A 19617-nucleotide genomic window follows, 5' to 3' on the forward strand; every position below is an offset into this window, starting at 1 on the left:
GCTAAATCAGAACTAAATGTTGTTATTATACATTTGATTGTTTGATTCAGAAAATAGCTGAAGGATGAGAGGAGCTCTCCGGCCAAATAATTTCATCAGCATTTTATTGGATAGAAAAAAGGGTTTGTCAGGCAAATTGAAGGGTTTCTTTCTACTAGTTGTTCATGATGTGAAAATATAAAGGAGATATGGCTTTGTGAGGATTTTTTTTTCTCCTCTCTATTAATAATTTATTATCATTTAAGCAGGGATAATAATAAATAATAATAAAAAAGAAGAGGGACTGAGACCCCATCGTGCTAAACAGATACACAGAAGTAATTTGTGGCTTTACACAGACTTTTGTAAGACACAATTTGAAGAAATGAATGTGTATGGGCCTACTTAATTGAACTTTAAAAGCTGTCTTACAGTGTTGACTGAGCATACTTCATTTCTTAATTTCCTAAATCACGTCTCATTAGAGAAATGATGGAAATAAATCTGTAGATGTTGGATGTTATAAAAAAGACCCTTGCAAACACAGAGCTTACGCACATAAGCCTCTATTTTCAAGGAAGTATCACTTGGCCAGACTCTAGACTTGAAATTAGCATGGGAAATTTTAAATGTTTGACACATATAAGACCTGAAATAATTTGAGGCATATCTGCTGTAATGCTCAAGGGCTTGTCATCAAGCAAAAATTACTCAAATTTGGAATTAGGATCTGAATGTTTTATTGAAGCAGACATTTGAATGTTGTAGTTTTGGTATTCTGTTAAAACTCGGGCTAGCAAACACAGATCTGGAAGGTTTTGGAAACTGACCTTGCTGTGTGAACCTAGTCTCCATTGTGCCAGTGTTTGCATGGTGCTAAACGAAATAAAGAAGCTCAGAATTTCAGTCTAGAAGTCCATCACAGAGCCTCTCTCTCCAATTACTTATTTGCTTCTACTTTTAACCACTGAAATTGATCTTGCAGCTTCTGAAGCCAACTGTCTCTCTATGGACTACAGCAGAGGGTTATCATCTGCTCATCTGTCTTGTGTCTACAATTATTTTTTTAATGTATTGTTGATACCAGAGATTTAAAAGGGGTGCAGGAAAGGTTCCTGGAAGTTAAAAATGAGCAGAGGAAAAGATGTTTATTGTCCCTATGGATAGAAAAGGCTCACCCTCATTTCTTTCTTTATCAAGATTATCCTTGTAGGAGAAAGATCTTGTAAGTTTCCCAGTCATGGGAGAAGTTTCACTGTTGGTTTGCACCTCGTCAGGAGCTGGGGTCAAGACACAAATCCCTAGGGAATCAGGTTTCATTAATTTCAGTGATCTTATTGTTACTTGGTTTGTTCATTGATGCTTGTGGTTTGTTTTGTTCCTCCAAGAAAATCTAGGAGCAGCAGGACATAAAACCCGTGCTCTTTCAAAATGAATGAGGAATATCCAACTTAATAACTTTATATTTTTCAAAAGATGATTGACTTTTGAACTCTTGCTTATTTAAGGCATCATGGACTTAAAAAGGAAAAATATGCGTAGCCATGTGACAATACAAATGCAGCAAAGGAACTCTTATTTGGTTTTCAGATGTTCAGCAGCAGTGATTCATCCCTCTTGGCTGGGCTGCAGTGCAACATGGTCAATGATTTCCCCCAGGAAAGAGGAAAAGATGAAAGTCCCACACTGCTGTGATGAACTCATAGGGAGCAGTGACCTGTGCCAGGATAACTCAGGCCAGTGCACCAGGTACAAAGAAAACCTTAGCCTTAACCATCAATGTTGTTCTTTATAGGGGGCAATCCAAATGTGGCTTTTAGTGGTTCAATGAAACACAGTAAAAATTTTAAAATAAGAGAACTCACCATCCAGAGACAATAAAAGCATAGTTGGGCAACTGGGTGCTATTTAGCACTTTGTATCATGAGGAGAAGAGAATCCCTTCTATTTCAAGGCCCCACACAATTCTTGCCATAGATTTTTCAGGCTGATCTCAGAGATTTGTTGTTGTCAAAGTTAAAACAACATCAGTTACCAGATCTAGATGAGTTGAAGGGAGTTACAAAAAGTATCCTTTTTATACCCTGCCTTCCGCATCCACCTTTCAAATCTATGAAAGCAAAGCAAAATACATAATAGACTTATGTCTATATAAGACATTAAAGAATGTTCTAGTACTTGCTCAGGTGGTAAATATTTTGTAAGGATTTACTGATATATTGGAATTTTTGATCCTTGGAAGGATCAAGAGGTTAAATTTTTTCTGGAAAACACACAGTAGCAATGTTTAAAGTGACATTAAGAAGAGAAAAAACCCACTGGCAGGTATTGCAATTGATAAAAACAATTTCTTTTAGGCTAATTTTTCATAAATGCTGGATTCCTTTTTACTTTTTAAGCCAGTTACTCATATTTATGTCTGTCTTTTTTCTTACCGATTCCATAGTGAATCTCTTGAAGAAAAACTTGAAAGCCTGGAAGCTGAAGATCTCATGTCTCATCTGTCACAGCCAGAAACCTACCTAGATGAGAAGAGAAGATGAAGTAGGTAAAACTCACCAAAGCTATGGGTCTAACAAGATGCTTATTCAGACAGTCAGTTTGAAACATCATCTATTAATTCTTCAGTGATGACAGTTTATCATATAGTATTTGATTATTTCATTTGATTTTGTGAGTTCCACTGTGGTAAACAAGTCCATTAGAAATCACCTGAAAATAACACCTTGTTGAAAATTACCACAGAAGAGCTTCATTTAGCTGACTGGGAAAACTCTAACTCAATGTGGCAACTACTCACTCAGCTGCACTGAGCACAAAGCTGGTAACATCGCCTGTCCAAGTTCTCTAACACTTCAAAAGACCTTGTTTTCAAATATAACTTCAGTCAAACCATCCAGGCTGAAAATTTCTGTGTCAGGTGTATGCACTAGACTGATCTTTTTGGGAAAATGGAGATATGATTTGAAGGATAAGGAGACCAGGAGGGATCCTGTGTGTAGGAGAAGAGAGGAGGGTGTAGAGAGACAGTCATACCAGGACATGCACAAGTGGTTTAACCTTTTTTTGTCAGACTTCTCCACTAAATATTGTATACTATTTCCAGTTTAAGATTTGCATTACTGCAGGGGAAGGAAGGTGATAGAGAAGGTGGGTAGGACAGGGACAGATGTTTCACTTTAAAGATCTGTTAGCCTGATCTCTGTGGTAGATCTAAAGGGACAAGATGAAAAAAGATTGATCAGAGTTTAGGGCTAGATATTGGTGCTGTGAAGAAGAAGACCTCCCAGCAGCCCTTGTGTTTAAAGATGAGGTGGTAAAGCAAGGAGTCTGGGACAAGCCATATGAGACAGACATGTGGACTGAGTAGTCTTACTGAATAGGAGACATGGCAAGGACCCATAAGGTTCTTTTTAATAAGAATGAGATTAGAGGCCAAGGGAGAAGGGGAGTGAGAGGGAGGCCACCTCCAAATCACACCTTTTGCTTAGCCATCTGTCCATTTCCATTTGAACACACCCCTTGATTCAATGAGGAAAGCTCATCTCCTCCTCTCTGAGTCTTTTTTTCTTGCCTTCTAAGAGTTTTGTTACTTCTGTTGACCTATTTCCCCAGAGACTGCTGTAGTTTGTTTATGGGGTTTGTCCTGTTTGTTTTGTGTTTCCAAATATGTCACGTGGATCTGGAGGTTTGCCAATCCTTAACATTAAAAATAACAGAATAATCCCTGTCTCCAAGACACATGGGATTCAATTAAATATTGCAACATAGAAGTTTTCCCTTCTGCTTCTGAGCCTTTAGGATATTTTCAAGTGATGTTGTCAAGAGTTTTTTTGCCATTAGGAGGGATAGACCTCTCTTTAACTAGCAGATTTCAAATTTTCACCTAGATAGAAAGGATCTGACCTTCTACCAGGTATGCCACCGACTTAGGAGCACGGGAGAAGAAATGGTTACAGTCTCTGTCTTTGACATGAAGGCAAGGGTGTAAGAGAAGTATATACCTTAAACCAAGAATATTATGTTTGAATATTACATTACATACCAAAAAAAGGTATTAGAAGAAGATCTGGGTGCTTCACTGTTTTTTGTGGACTGGGAAAGGTCTCCAGCAGCAGACAACTGAATATCACCATATAACAACAAAGCCACAGCCACTGGCAACACTGGATCTGACTCAACCCATGGTGGCACTTCTGCTTGTTCAACTTTACAGCACCTGTTTCTTTTGATGATATTGTCCATCTCCTTAAGCAAAACTGTCACCTTGATGATTATGGGAAAAATATATAATGGCTCATTGCTTTCTAAATCAAATGCTGACCTAAGTTAATGGGTAACCACGATTTACATTACATCTTCAATAGATGGTAGTTGTTTCATAAGTCCAAAAGGTAACAGAATCTCCTTATGTCTGCTATTATAAGCTACTGAATACTACTTAATTACTCATTTGCTATGGGGAGTATTATCAGTATTTGTGGTTAGATATTAGTAATTCAGAATGCATTCCTTTTCTATGTCTCCTGCTCATTTCTGGGCTTCTCAGTACTCCAGCAACCAGCAAATAAAATTAATATATGAAAGAAATCCAGAAAAAAATTTATAAAGAAACAAAGTCGATTAAAGTTATCAGAACCGATTGATGAGAAATAACTCTGAGAAAGAAACTTATGTGGCTCTCCTAGGGAAAAGAAAGGTGGCCCACTGATTAATATGCTCAACTGGGTTCAACACCTCAACTTGGTGACCTTGTACAAGTTATTAGGGCATCATCACGTAACATCCTCCTGGAGAAACTAGCTGCCCATGGCTTGGACAGATGTACTCTTCATTGGGTGGAAAACTGACTGAATAGCCAGGTCCAGAGAGTGATAGTCAGGACCAGAGAGTTTCACCACTTTCACCAGTGGTGTTCCCCAGGGCTCAATATTGGGACCTGTTCTGTTTAACATCTTTATCAATGATCTGGATAAGGGGATCATGTGCAGTCTCAGTAATTTTGCTGACATCACCAAGCTGGGCAGATGTGTAGATCTGCTTGAGGACAGGAAGACTCTTCCGAGGGACCTGGACAGGCTGGAGCAATGGGCCAAAGCCAAAGGTATGAGGTTCAACAAGGCCAAATGCCAGGTCCTGCACTTGGGCCACAACCACCCCAGACAGAGTTGCTGAAAGGCTGCCCAGAGGAAAAGAGCATGGAAGTGTTAATCTACACCTGGCTGAATAAGAGCCAGCAGTGTGCCCAGGTAGCCAAGAAGGCCAAAGGCATCTTGGCCTGTATCAGAAATAGTGTGACCAGCAGAGCCAGTGAAGTGATTGTCATACAGTCATAGAATCATTTCAGCTGGAAGAGACCTTTAAGATCACTGAGTCCAGCCTTTGTCCCAGCCCTTTCAACCACTAGACCATTTCCCAAGTGCAACATCCACCCCTCTCTTAAACACCTCCAGGGATGACTCCAGCACCTCCCTGGGCAGGTCTCTCCTGAGCCTTCTTTTCTCCAGGCTAAACAGATCCCTCAGCCATTCCTCATATGAAATGTGCTCCAAATCATTCACTAGCTTGGTAGCCCACCTCTGGATCCTCTCCAGCATCTCAATGTCCTTCTTGTAGAGAGGGGCCAAAAACTCGACACAGTATCTGAGATGCAGCCTCACCAAAGCCGAGTCCAGAGGAATGATCACCTCCCTCCTCCTGCTGACAACACTGTTCCTGATACAGGGCAGGATGCCATTTGCCACCTGGGCACGCTGCTGGCTCCTGTTCAGGCGCTGTCAATCAACACTCCCAGATCCCTCTGTGCCTTGCAGCTTTCCAGCCACTGCTCCCCAAGCCCGTAGCGCTACTAGGGGTTGTGGCCCAAGTGCAGCACCTGGCACTCGGAACTGGTGAGGCTGCAACTCAAATTCTGTATCTAGTTCTGGGCCTCTAACTACAAGAAGGACATTGAGGTGCTGGAGCATGTCCAGAGATTGGAAATAAAGATGGTGAAGGGTCTGGAGAACAAGTCTATGAGGAACAGCTGAGGGAATTGTGATTGTTTAGCCTGAAGAAGAGGCTGAGGGGAGACTTTATTACTTTCTAAAACTACCTGACAGGAGGTTGTAGTGAAGTGGGGGTCAGTCTCTTCTCCCAACTAACCAGTGATAGGACAAGAGGAAACGGGTTCGAGTTCCACCAGAGGAGATATAGACTGGTTGTTAAAAAACCTTCTTCACTTAAAGATTTGTTAAACATGGAACAGGTTACCCAGGGAGGTGGTGGAGTCACCATCCCAGGAAATATTTAAAAGATGTGTAGATGAGGTACCTGGGGACATGGTGTAGTGATGGGCTTGTCAGTGTGAGGTTAGTGGTTGGACTTAATGATCTTAAAAGTCTTTGCCAACTAAGAAGATTCTATGATTCAGATGGCAAATTCCTCAAGCCTTATGCCCCTCCAAGTGTTTTGTCTGGTTAAAGACTCTTTTGAGGCTAAATACAGATTCTCTGAAACTGTCAACCCAAGGACAATAGTAGAATTTGTCTTGTCTCTGTTTTTCACAGAGGAAAGAAAAAAAAAAAGACAAACACTGCTTCCCAGCCATCCTTGGCAATGTGAAGCTAAAATTGTCAGATTTATGTAAAGTCCTCATATATGACAGTATGTGAGTGGGAGCAAGGAGTGAACAGAATATGTAAAACCCCAGAACAGAGAGAGAACAATGAAAACCTGGGGAAATGTGATTGCTCTTTACCTGGGGACACCTACACCTGAAAAGAGAAAGACTAGTTGGCTCTTCAGTAGGAAAGAGGCCTGACTGAGAACTAGGTGACATCAATGGCAGTTGGCTAACAATGCAATATCATACAATAGTACAACAGCAGATTCTATTAGTCCTCAGATGAGGAAAGCATTTGTTCTTGTGCCTGAAAATGAATACATACAATTGTATTGAAGTAATTGGTACGATCTAAGTACTTGACTAATCCTAGCTCTTAACTAATAGGTATAATGAGTTAAATCCATATATTTTTAAGCTTTTAGAACTGGATAAGTAGTATGGAAAGACAATGGATTCTCAGTAATGAAATACGAAAATTGCCAATATATTGGCTAATAGTCAAGAAGAAAATCTTATGCAGGGATTTTACAGAGCAGAGAAAAAGAAGAGGAAATTTTTGTGCAGTCTTTCATTACCTGTGTTTGATACTGTTTAAACTCTTGTGTGATTTCATGCATAAGTCAATTAATGACCTATTTTAGTTTGCTTTTTGTTTTGGAGAAGTTTTTTATTTTCTTTTATAGCAGCGTACACAACTTGAACGGCAATAATATATATTTTGCATATCTAAATAACATATTAGAACAAATATTAACCAGACAGTTTTAATGTATGCCTGAAGTTAACCTAACTAGAAAAACTCAAACAAGCAAAAGTTAATGTTGTTTCTACAGTCACTGATGTAACAATAATAGTAGTTGTACACCACCACGGTGAAAATCAACTCCCTTTATGTCCAAACAATAGCGTGAATCACAGAATTCTGACCTTGATATACAAATGTGATCATGTAGTAATTATAGCTCTTGTGCTTTCTGTATAAACAGACTATTTCATCTGGAAATGCTGTAGGATACTGCTTCATTCTGCAATTTACAGCTAATGACTGAGCAGAAAGCTTTTATATCCCAAGAAGTTTTAAAATAAAGCAGGTAGAAAAAAGTCTATTTCCTGCAAATGAAAAAAATTAAGCTGCTTATTTGAAGTTTATAAACATTAGGTCAATAGTGTAGATTTTTTTTTCCCAGGAAAATGTAAAATCTCAAAAAATATCAAGATGACTTTCTTGAAATAAAATGTATTTTCCTTAATTCCATCCTAATTGGCATGAATCTCTTTACTTTTCCCTGATTGTTTATGAATAGTGCTTGGAATTAGCCATTCCAATGTTTTACACTGAATTGATGTCAGGCTGGGTCATTAAGCCTCAGATTATTCCACTGAACTTTAAAATATATTGGTAAAGTATGAGGTTTCCTCCATTCATTTTGAAATACACACATCTTTGAATATGATGGAAAATCAACTAAAAAGTTCAGATAGTTTCTCGGACAGTACTTTTGGAAACAACAATTGATTAAAAATTAGTCTAATTTTAGATTATGGTATTACTATTAAAATGGAAATGAATTCTCCACTGTCACTTGATATGATCATCATATGATGGTGAAATCATCATGGTAGGATATATGGGTTGTGCAAGTGCTGTGGAATAGCTGCGCTGGACAGCTTAAATGTGGCTTAGGAGTTCATGCTGCAAAACATAATTCTATGACTCTACAGTTTTGCAATAAATCACAGTAATATCACAAGACGTTGCAGAGGGCCAGAGGGCTTGAGCTTACTTGTAATTTTCTGCAGTCTCATTCAAAGGTGAATTTTCTTTAAGACTCAGGTATATGACGAGATTTGTGTAAGTATTTAGACTGAGGGACTCTCTAGTCTTAGAAGCCCATCTTTTGTTATTTGTCTAAGGGCTTCAGGATGATGGTATTGTGAGTTAAGTCTCCCTGTATCCACTTTAAGAGTGACCTTTTTATCACTTCCAACTATATCCATTGTCTTTTTCTTAGGCTCAGGTAAGAATTTTCATTTTGCAGAGGCTGCAGCTAATCAGAATGTCTGCCACCCAGCCTCAGACCTCTGGAGAGCTTTCACTGATCTCATGTAGGGTAATTTTTTTGTATTTGATGACAAGGCTGCCATCCGCAGTCCAAGATTTTGAGTTATTTATGATTCACTTCTGTAGACTGTGAAGGGCTAGTAACACAGGAGAGTGCTTCCCACCATCTCTGTAAGGTTAGTCACTGCTTAGTTATTTATTCAGTGTGTAGTCTACAGCAAAACAGCACGTACGTGGTCTACAGATGATAGATTAAAAATACAATTTGGGTGTGGCATGAAGTCCTCTTGTCAGTGCCTCCGCTCATTCTCGATTAACACCGATCATAGGCTGAATTCAATAGGAACTGTTTGCTGGATGTATTTTGAAGAAGAAGTCATAAAAATTAGAAACTTGACCTGGTATAGCCATGCTACAGATCAATTTAAATCTGCATGAAAAGACTGCTACATCTGAACTTCCCATGGCCTTCCTACAGCAGCTTTTCTACTCTGTGTTGGTGGCTCTCAAGCAAAACAAGCAGCACTCCTCCTGAGTCTAGCTGTCAATGATTAGTCAAATGCTAATAAGGTCTTGTGTTTTTGTTCAGTCTGAATACCTCACTGCAATTAGTATATTTCATATATCTTTTCACGATAGCTATATACCCTTGTGGTCAAAGACTGGCTCTGTGCTTGAGACATTAGACTAAAGATGAGCACATTTGGCTTCTGCCATTACCAAAGCACTCTGTGCTCATCTTCAGTTTGGGTTCTCAAGTGCTGAACCAGTCTTTGATCACAAGGATTACTACACAGTGTCTTCTGCCAGCCCCTCTTGTCTTGCTATTTCTCTGCCCTTCAAAGTACTGTGTTTTTCATGCCTACTCCTTCAATGTGCACCAGTGCCAGTCTCCTACTTACTAGCCCTGTGAAAATGTCAGGGATTTTAGCTGATATAATACTGTTAGCCATCCTATCCTTCAACTAAGTGCAGAACTATCAAAGCATCTCTACAGAATATCACAAAATATAAGGCACGCAGAAACCTCTATACAAGAATGCAAAGATATTTCTAAATATTCTTTTCTTTGGTTCTGTATCTACCTCTACAGTGAGTCATGCCCAGATCCATGAGCAAGCTCTTTGAAATCATGTATACTATTTACGAGGGAAAATGAGATTAATTCAAAGTTAGTGACAGAACAGAGCCTTTAAAACTTGACCCAAACTCAGCCCATGTAAATGGGATTCTTTGCATCCACTTTCACTGAGCTTTGACTCAACTTTTAGACTGTACAAGTGAGATGTATTTGACAAAGTGTCTTTGCCTTTGCTCCTCACCCCAGGCTCCCTTTATTGTTACTGACAAAATAGCTGATACAACTGAAAGTAGGTTAAGGCTCTTCTCATCTTACAAAAGTAGATCTTGAAAACAGAGGTACTAAAGTAGATGTCTACAAAGGTCGGGAGGAACACAGCCTAAATTGTCTCTTTCATTCTACTAACAAAAAGAGAGAGAACAGGGCGCTGAGCCTAGAGGTAGACACCTACCATAAAGACACTCCATGCCCTGCAGTATGTTGTGGCAGGGCTGCCTTCTTTCTGCCTGAACCATGTGGGCAGACACAAGAGTGTACCGTTAATTCAACATTCAAAAAGAGGTGACAAGAGGAAGAAGCTAAATTTAAAAAAATGAAACTTTTAATGAAAATCCCCAAGAAAAAAACCCCACTATGTGTGCACTAACGAGAATGCTGACAGGCTTTTCACTGGCAGTCTGATGGGAAGTTATAATGATCTGTAGATTTTCTTGGATAGATGAAGATACACAAACTAGATATGATAAAATTAGATGTTGTAATACAAGTTTTATATTTTTACCAAGAGAATGATGCAGCTGAAAAATAACCTCCTTTTGCAGTTTCATTTGTCTCAGTTTCCTGATTAAGCTCGTGTGACAGTACTTGGACTGCCTTTCTGGGTGACAGCATGAATTTATAAGAAGACAAATGCAATCAAATCATTTCTTTTTCAAGAAGGTGGGAAAGCATTGAGACTGAGTGTCTCCAGGCCTTGATGGTAAAGACACTGAATAACTCACATATTATGCTCTCTAGACATCTCCTATTGTTTAATAAATTACTTAATAAAGAAATTAATTTTACCAGTGTATTAATTAGTTAAAATGGTTAATGAATTGCTAATATCTTGGCAAGTGACAGTGAGATGGCTATTTTGGAGACACTCTGATGCAGTTGGCTCACGTTATAGAAAGCAGATGTGCATGGTGGGAATCTTGAGGTTTCTTCTGCCCTTCTGCGTCTGTGGAACTGAGCTATCTGCTCAGTGAATACTTGCCAAGTGACGGTGTTGAAGAAAGAGGGGGAAAAATAAGACCACTATTTCAAGGGGCAATTACCTAAATGAACTAGAGAAACCTGGGATGACTAAGTCCCCAGTCTCTGGAGAATCTGTTCTGAGCACTTTGATGATTTTTAAAACAGTATTGCATTCTGGGTTTTCATAACATAGCCTTACTCTTATTCTGGCTCTAGGCAACTGTTAAGTCCAGTTTTTTTAATTGATAAAGCAAAGCCACTAAACCCAGTGCTGCAGAGCTGCCAGGTGCCTGAGAGCAGGTGAGAAGGCAGATGACCTTCAGCATTGTGCCTACCAAGGTGGGCCTTTTTATCTGTCATGTTATGAATCTGTTTCACTTTCAGTTCAGCAAAAAAAAAAAATTAAAAGGGGAAAGAGTTTTGATATCTCCAGCCTGGTCAGTGGTAAGTTGTACAGCTTTGGTTTCTTTCCTCTGATACATTCATGAACCGAATCTGGATCTTGACAAAACAAGAGACATCTCTGATTACAAAACCACCACCACCAACAGGAAACATCAGTCCCCATCACTGGTTTACAATTTGAAATTGGTTTCTTCAGTAAGCAGTGCTGGAAACACAAACATTTTGCTGCTTGAGGTTGGAGTCACCAACAAATCAGGAACTGAAATGCCAAGCCAAGTGTAGGTTTTGAGTGCTTTAGTCCCTGGGAAAATTCAAAAGCCCGAGTCAGTTGCACATATGTCTCTTTAGCCAACACCTGGAAGGACTGACACTTTAAAGTGGGTTCACAGAAGAAGACATGATGAGAAGGAGGCACCTAGACCATCTAACAAGGAACACGAACGGTGCAACTGGTCTTTGATGACAGACTTTGAGAACTCATGAGTATTTGTCTGTAGCAGATCTGTAATCATGAATCTGCCCCTGGAGGTAGGAACTAAAGTCAGGCCTTTATATCTTGTAAAAATGTGATGCTTCCTTTAACATTTCAGCAGGTAGTGGCATTAGGTGTTGGGGAGTCTGTACTCCCCCTGGGCAGGACCAGGATTACCAGTCAATGCCAGTCCTCTCTTACAGGCCCATATGACCACTGTGCAAAGGACAGAAATTGTTAGTAGTTACAAAGCGATCAAGCTAAATCTTCCTTTGTGAAAACCAAAACCATAGAGCGCTGTGAATCTAACTCAGATTTTTTCCAGGGAACATCTGATCCATTTTAATTCAGTATGTCCCATTCCAGTCATTAATCTCCAGCCAAATTTTGGGTTTTTTAAAAATTGTATTGCACATTATGATTTACTGCACAACTCTCTGTTCGTTATTACTCAGAGAAGCAGTTGCTCAGATCCTCTTTCTCTTGATCTTCTGATCAGGAAGATACTGCACAGATCTGAACAGACATAAGACTATTATTCCTCTGAGATAACTGTTCCCCAATTAAAACTAGTGTCTGTGAGGTAAATTATGATCTTGCAAATAGCTTCTGCTTCTAAGAAAGATTACATTACAGCACAAATGGGGCCAAATTTCCTTACCTTAAGTCTACAGTTTGCTGCAAAAACTGTGCAGTAACTGACACGATATTGCACAAATATCCTGGGAGGGCTTAAAAAATGTTGAAATCCCACATATGTGTCCTTCAGTACTTAGAAGAACCTGATCTGCCCAATACATTCCTGAATGAACCTATTTTCTTTTTCAGAACCAAATATTTTGTTTGGTTTTGTCATGCACAGGAAAGGACAAAGCAGAAACATATCTTCTCGTGATAACTACTGTCAAAACAAGAGGGCGTTGCCAGCGTTCAGGCAGATGCTGCCTGGTCACTGTGGTACTCTCTCCTCCCTTGCATTGTATCTGCGGGAACAAGAACAAAACCTACTGCGGTTTGCATCTGGAGTAGAAGTTGGATGAGACTGCTCCATTCTGATGTTTGTGACCACCACTCATCTCCTCCTAAGCCTGGTGAACTAATATATGTTGCAGATGGACAGAGGTGCTAAGGAGCAAAAGCACTAACGGGTCCTTTCTGGGGAATCTGAGTTTCTTTCCTGTCTAACTTCACATTCTGGAGGGGGCCCAGTGTCTTTCTCCAAGGTGCAAATCAACTTGTCTTCAAGTCGATCAGCTGGCACAGCTGATGATTTCATTTAGAAAGGGCCTTGAACAATAAAAACAAATGTTCCACAGCTCAGGACTGAGATACATTGTCCTGCATTGGGAAACTCAAGAGGAAGTGCTGAACTCTTGTCTACAGAAACCCTAATTAGTGGACTAAAATAACTGACCTCGCTTTCAAAAGGACATTGAAATAGTTTATCCAGGACTTTGGTATGAGCAAAGGGTCTGAATTTTAGGCAACTAGCTTTTGAAAATTACTTCTTTAAGCTTTTATCTACAATGGGCAGCTTTAGCAAACAGGATCCTCTCCTGTTATTGCTTGTCTAAGCAAAACATTGTCACTGTACTGGCAGCCAGCACTAGCATGCAAGCAATACTGATGTCAGGATATTACTATCCCCAGGAAATGCTATTCACATTAACATGGTGGTTTAATGGCATGTGATATTGCAAGAAGTTATCTCTTCCAAGGAAACAGAACTTAAGCACTGACATAAATAACAACAGGTTTCATTCACCTAACTGTTAATGTTCCTAAAGCCATGCTGGCACGTGCAGATTTGCAAAACACCAAGAGGACTTGGAAGCACTGAAACTCTACATACACAGCCTGAAGGGCAAGTGCCTGTGGAAGCAGTAGTTGTGGCTTTCCCCTTGGGGAGGAGAGAGTCAGGGGCTACAACATTTTTTTCTTTCTAGCCATCTGCCTGTTTTTACAGAATGATCCTTGGGGTAAGGATGTGTTTGGCTGTAGAGGAACCTTACAGTCAGGCTGTTCTCTGTGCTTGAAGGCAATGGAAGGGACAAAGCATAGGAGTTTATGATACACCATGCGCATACATGTAAAGACCACTCTATAGAGTTAACTGCATAATTACTGTTCTGAGATTCCTAGGAACTCTGTGAAGAAAAACATAAATCATCACAACAGTAAAAAAATGTCTCTAATTCAGCCCAGGTGTCAGGTAGGCTGTCATATGGCCCCAGCATACAGGAGCAAAACATGACTTACAATCACCTTTTCATCCTTGTTCCTGCTGCTACTGATGCCCTTTAAGTCTAATATTCTCAGTGGTGAGGAAATTTGTTTCAACCGAGCCAAATCCCACTTGACTGTCTAGGTAGCCAGAACAAATACCAGCTGTAGATGGTCTTGGGTCAGAAGTAGATTTTTAACCCCATCCTGGTCAATATATGAAGACGAGAGCTCCTTCTCAACCACAATTCCACAAACATAGAAAATAAAAATGATATCATTTAAATGACCTGTAAGATCTGAGATTCTGGCTAAGACCTGTCTCACCTTTGATTAAATCTGGAGTCAGATTGTGGCATTAATTTAGGACAAGTATAAGATCAGAATTATAGCCTGCTGGTTGATAGTAATTTAAAAGTTCTACATTTTAATGTAGAATTATGGTACTCATTAGTTTTAATAAAACAGCTCCAGAAATTATTCTACCAAGGCAGAGATCCTCTTTGTTCATGAATATAACTACTGAAGTGTAGGAATTTCTGACCCTGACAAGCTTTGCTAAGTACTCAGCTACTAATTATAAACAGGAATAAAAGGACACCTGCTGAAATAATTATTAGAAGATGTGTAACTACAACCTGCTGCTGCTGATGAGATGGATGGAGCCAGTATCCTAGATCAGTAGAGAAAGTACTTTATGACAAATATACCATTAGGTAAATGATTACATCATTAAGCATATTAATTTGGGTCACTACTGAGATAGCTGTATTTGAATGGAAAAGAGAAGTGGCAATATATAGATAAAATAAATGTTAGAGTTTCATGGTGCTGGAATAGTTCTCATTTACCCACAAATAAATCTGGAATATTTCTACAAAATTCCTTTTGTAGCACTACTATAAATCAAGTTGGAGACTAGGTTTGAACCCTCACTATCAGTAAGGATTTAACAGCTGTAAATTCAGGAAAAAAATCCTGCCATAAGTTTGTCTACCTATTTTTGTCTACCAATTATGTTGTACCCACATAAGCCTTTTCTTTTAAAGATGTTTAAAATGTCTGTTAGTTTAAATAGAAAAAAAAGCCTACAAATCTGCGTTAAAAATATCTGCAGATCAAGTACATTCTAAGTATAAGCTCTGACTCAAAAAATCATCCAGGTAAGATCCTGGAAAGCTGGAGCCATAATCTGGGAAAATACCATTACATGTCCTCCTTGTTCAACCTTGGATCCTACCTGTCAGCTGCTACTGGCGACAGGATCCTGAAGTGTTGGCTCAGATGATTATATGTTCCTATAGAGATCCATAGTATAGTGCTAAGGGCTTGGTGTTATGCCAAATCTAGATACCATAAGGCTTGTCCTAGCGCCTGAAACATCCTACTGCCTCTCTGACTGGAAGTTCTGGCTAGAACAAAATTGTGTTCTATGCATTTAGCCAACTGCTATAAAAAGGGCATGCAGTTGTGCCAGCCTTGGCAGCAGACATCTCCCTTTTCTTGCCCCAGGAGTTTTGAGGAGCACATCAACCATCTGCCTTGCATTTCCCACTTACATGTTCCCTTATGACTTCTTGAGATATGAACAAGAGGAATGAGAGAACCAGCCACACTTCTGCTGCTGATCTGGGCAGTGCCATGCAGTGACTTGCCCATGGTCAGGCCATAATTCAGTGGCAGAAAGTGACAATCACAGTGCTCTCAATCGCCCGTTATCTAAAAGCCCATTTCTTGTTTCCCCAGACTGGAGAAATGCATCGTGAGGCACAGCTTAGCTTCTAACTGCAATCCCACCCCATCTCTATGCCACAAGGCCACAGCTCTAGCCACTGTAACCGAGAGAGCGGACTTGGCAAGGTCTTACTTGCCCTTTCTCCAAAGCAGGTTGAATTTTCAATCATAAGGCCACACTCCAAAAGTCATTTGTTCTCCCAGATTAGGGGCTGTTCTGATGATTGTACAGATATGGTATTTTTACCTGCTGAATAACAAAAGAGGCCTGCAGCTTTGTGAAGAAGATTAATTGCACTCTTTTATTTGCACAATGAACACTTTAGCAGCATATCAGTTTGTAGGCAAGGAGAGGCTCTCCTAAGCACTGACTGAGCATGCACTGGAAAAGGACGGAAATTAAAAGCCTGGGAGTCACAAACTACTTGCAGAATGTCTCATAGGCATATCCTCCCATGGGGAAATGTTGCAATTTTCAGTTTTACTGGTTTCTTTAAGCCCCAAATTCTTCACAACAGGATGCTAAAATAGCCTCACGGCTTTGTGATAACAAGCACTGTGTCACCATGTGGGTATCAGGATCTTTACCTCCACAAGCACAACTGCTCATGTATTGTTCGCACATATCCACCCTCCAACCTTTCTTCCCTGGCCAACAAATTCAGGTTTGAGGGATAGAAGAGATGAAATGGGACATTTTATCACCCAAAACAGGGTCCCTCCTTGCCATCCCCTGCCAAGCCTGGCTTGCAGCCCCACACCACCCACCTTTCATCGCTTCCCCCACGGATCACCCAGCAGTCTCAGGCATGCTCCAAAGCCCCTACAATTTGTTTGTTATTTTTCCTCCAGCTTTATTTATGAAAGCTTCCTGCCAAAACACCCTCTCTCTCATTACCACCCCTTTCCTCTCTGTTTTGTTTCCTGATGAGTGTTTCGTCCTGACACACCAAGACATGAAACAGGAGGTGGGGAACATTTGACCCTGGCTACAGTGCATCCCCAAGAAGAGAAGCTCCTAGGGATAAAATCAGGGGTTTTTTTCCCTCTTTGTGGGACCTTGCTGTGGGATGTTCAGGGCTTCCTGCCGCAGCCCCTGGGGCAGCCATCAGCAGCCCCCAGCCGGGGCTCCGCTCTCCCTAACGCAATTACAGTCTGTAAACGTTTAAAGGCAGTTTCTTTTGAGTTAGCCACATGCTTCAAATTGTTATGTGGTTAACCACCGAGAACAAACCCCCACACAAATACCTACGGATCAGCTTGCTCGAGCCAGGGTGGTAGCAGTGGGGGCGGAAGGGGAGGGGGGAACGCTTCCTCGTTTTGCTTTTGAAGAGAAGAAAATAGCGTTTTCTTTCTTCTTCTCCAAACTGCTGGCGGCCGCGGCACCGCGGTGAGCGCTGGTTGGTGCCGATTGCGCATTTGTTCGCGTTCACGGCTGATGAAAGGAGCCTTGTTGAACAGCAATGGCAGTGTACGCCACGGGCCAAGTCCTCCACTGGTGTAAATCGGCTCATCTGGTGAATGGGAACTGAAAACATGACCTCCTCTCTGTGCATGCCCGTGCAAACGCCAAGCTGAGAGAAGACTTCTGTGCTTTGACATTGCCCTATCCCATGTCCCTTAACTCTTATAAAAAGCTGAATGCTTTTCTGCTGACTCACAGAGACAGATGGATTTTGTTAACTCCAACTGAGGTAGAGGAGGATCCACAAAAAGCATCGCTGCCTCTTGGGGGCAGGGGGAGGGGGCTGAACCTGGCTTTGGGGCTTGGAAGGACTTAGCAAGGAGCTTCACTTGATACCCTGTTCAACACAGATATGGCTTGACTTGTGGGTACCACCTGGAAGGACAGTGATATGTGGCCCATGCTGAGCCCTTTTACTAATCACTGTCTGAAATAATGATACCATACTTTCTCTCTGAAGCACTGCAGTCCCCTAAAGCTCAAGAGAGAGACTTTGAGCCAGCAGCAATGAAAAAACAAACCCCCAAACAAGCCCAGAGCTCAAACTCCCTCAGTAATTCCATTGCCTCTACTTAAGTCTTCTAAAATTACAGATGTTTTTACTGAAGTAACAACTTCCTTTTGCTTGCATTTTCTTGTGTTTTTGAGGACTATGAATCTGGTGAGGAGCAAATTGTCTTACAAACCCAATCCTATATGGGGACAGGTTCCAAACACAAGTGGCATAGCTTTTCATGTGGTGTTTAGGAGAGTGCACTTAAGTGGAAATAAAATTATTTTACGTGGGCCAACTTTAAGATCCATCTCAATTTATTTTCATTAATAAAATGATGGATTAAAGACTCTGCAAGGTGTCTAGAAGAGTCTTGAGGGAAAAGCTGCAATCCAAACAGGATCCACTTTGCCCAAGTACAAAGCAAAATTGCGTTCTTTGTGGAAAAGAATCCAAAAGGAAAAGAATCCACAAGGATCTGCTGGTAAAACTCAGGCAGAAAGCAGCCACCTAGGAGAGGTGGAAACAGGGACTGGCTTCTTGGGAAGAGTATAGGAACATTGCCAGGGCATGCAGGGGTGCCACTAGGAAGGCTAGAGCCCTTCTAGAATTACAGTTAGCCAGGGATGTTAAGGACAGTAATAAGGCATTTTTCAAGTACATCAGCAGTAGAAGGATGGTGAGGGGTAATGTGGGCCCGCTGCTAAATGCTGAGGGTGTCCTGGTGTCTGAGGATGCAGAGAAGGCTGAAGTACTGAATGCCTTCTTTGCTTCATTCTTTATGGCCAAGGCCGATGCTTGGGATGCCCAGTTCGGCAAGGATAACAGGATGGCCAGGACAGCAGAGGACTTGCCCTGGGTGGAAGAGGAAGAGGTTAAAGACTTGTTGGCCAAGCTTAAGGCTCATAAGTCAATGGGTCCTGATGGGATGCATCCTAGAGTGCTGAGGGAGCTGGCTGATGTGATTGCAAAGCCTCTCCCCATCATTTTTGAACAATCATGGAGGGCAGGCAAAGTGCCTGAGGACTGGAGAAAGGCCAATGTCACACCAGTCTGCAAAAAGGGCAGGAAGGATGACCCAGGAAACTACAGGCCGGTCAGCCTCACCTCCATCCCTGGAAAAGAGATGGAACAACTCATCCTGAATGTTATCACTGAATATATGAAGGATAAGATGGTTATCAGGGGAAGTCAACATGGCTTCACCAAGGGGAAATCCTGTTTGACCAACCTGATATCCTTCTATGAGTGCATAACCGGCTGGCTAGATGAGGGGAGAGTAGCAGATGTCATTTACCTTGACTTCAGCAAGGCTTTTGACACTGTCTCCCATAACATCCTCATCAGAAAGCTCAAGCAGTGTGACTTGAATGAGTGGACAGTGAGGTGGATGGAGAGCTGGCTGAATGACAGAGCCCAGAGGATGGTGATCAGTGGCACAGAATCAAGTTGGAGGCCTGTGGCCAGTGGAGTTCCACAGGGATCGATTCTGGGGCCAGTCTTGTTCAAGGTCTTCATCAATGACCTGGATGAGGGGACAGAGTGTACCCTCAGCAAGTACCTGATGACACCAATCTGGGAGGACTGGCTGATTCCCCAGAGGCTGTGCTGCCATTCAGCGGGATCTCGACCGGCTTGAGAGTTGGGCAGAGAGGAACCTCATGAGGTTCAACAAGGACAAGTGCAGAGTCCTGCACCTGGGAAGGAACAACCCCCTGTACCAGTACACAGGCTGGGGTTCAAACTGCTGAAGAGCAGCTCTGCAGAGAGAGAGACCTGGGAGTCCTGATTGATAATAAGCTAAATATGAGTTAACAATGTGCTGTCTTAGCCAAGAAGGCCAATGGCGTCCTGGGA

General features: G+C 41.3%; 1 protein-coding gene across 1 annotated transcript in view; it reads right to left on the reverse strand.

Annotated features, from left to right (window-relative positions):
* Positions 1 to 19617, reverse strand: part of ASAP1 (ArfGAP with SH3 domain, ankyrin repeat and PH domain 1) — a 157797-nt gene that overhangs the window by 134634 nt on the left and 3546 nt on the right. The window contains exon 2 of the mRNA XM_061994994.1: positions 2415 to 2501. Within this exon, the coding sequence (XP_061850978.1) occupies positions 2415 to 2473 (59 nt within the window). The 5' untranslated portion in view covers positions 2474 to 2501. The remainder of the gene's footprint in view (positions 1 to 2414; positions 2502 to 19617) is intronic.

This window comes from Colius striatus, chromosome 4 (assembly GCF_028858725.1).
Source record: "Colius striatus isolate bColStr4 chromosome 4, bColStr4.1.hap1, whole genome shotgun sequence".
NCBI lineage: Eukaryota > Metazoa > Chordata > Aves > Coliiformes > Coliidae > Colius > Colius striatus.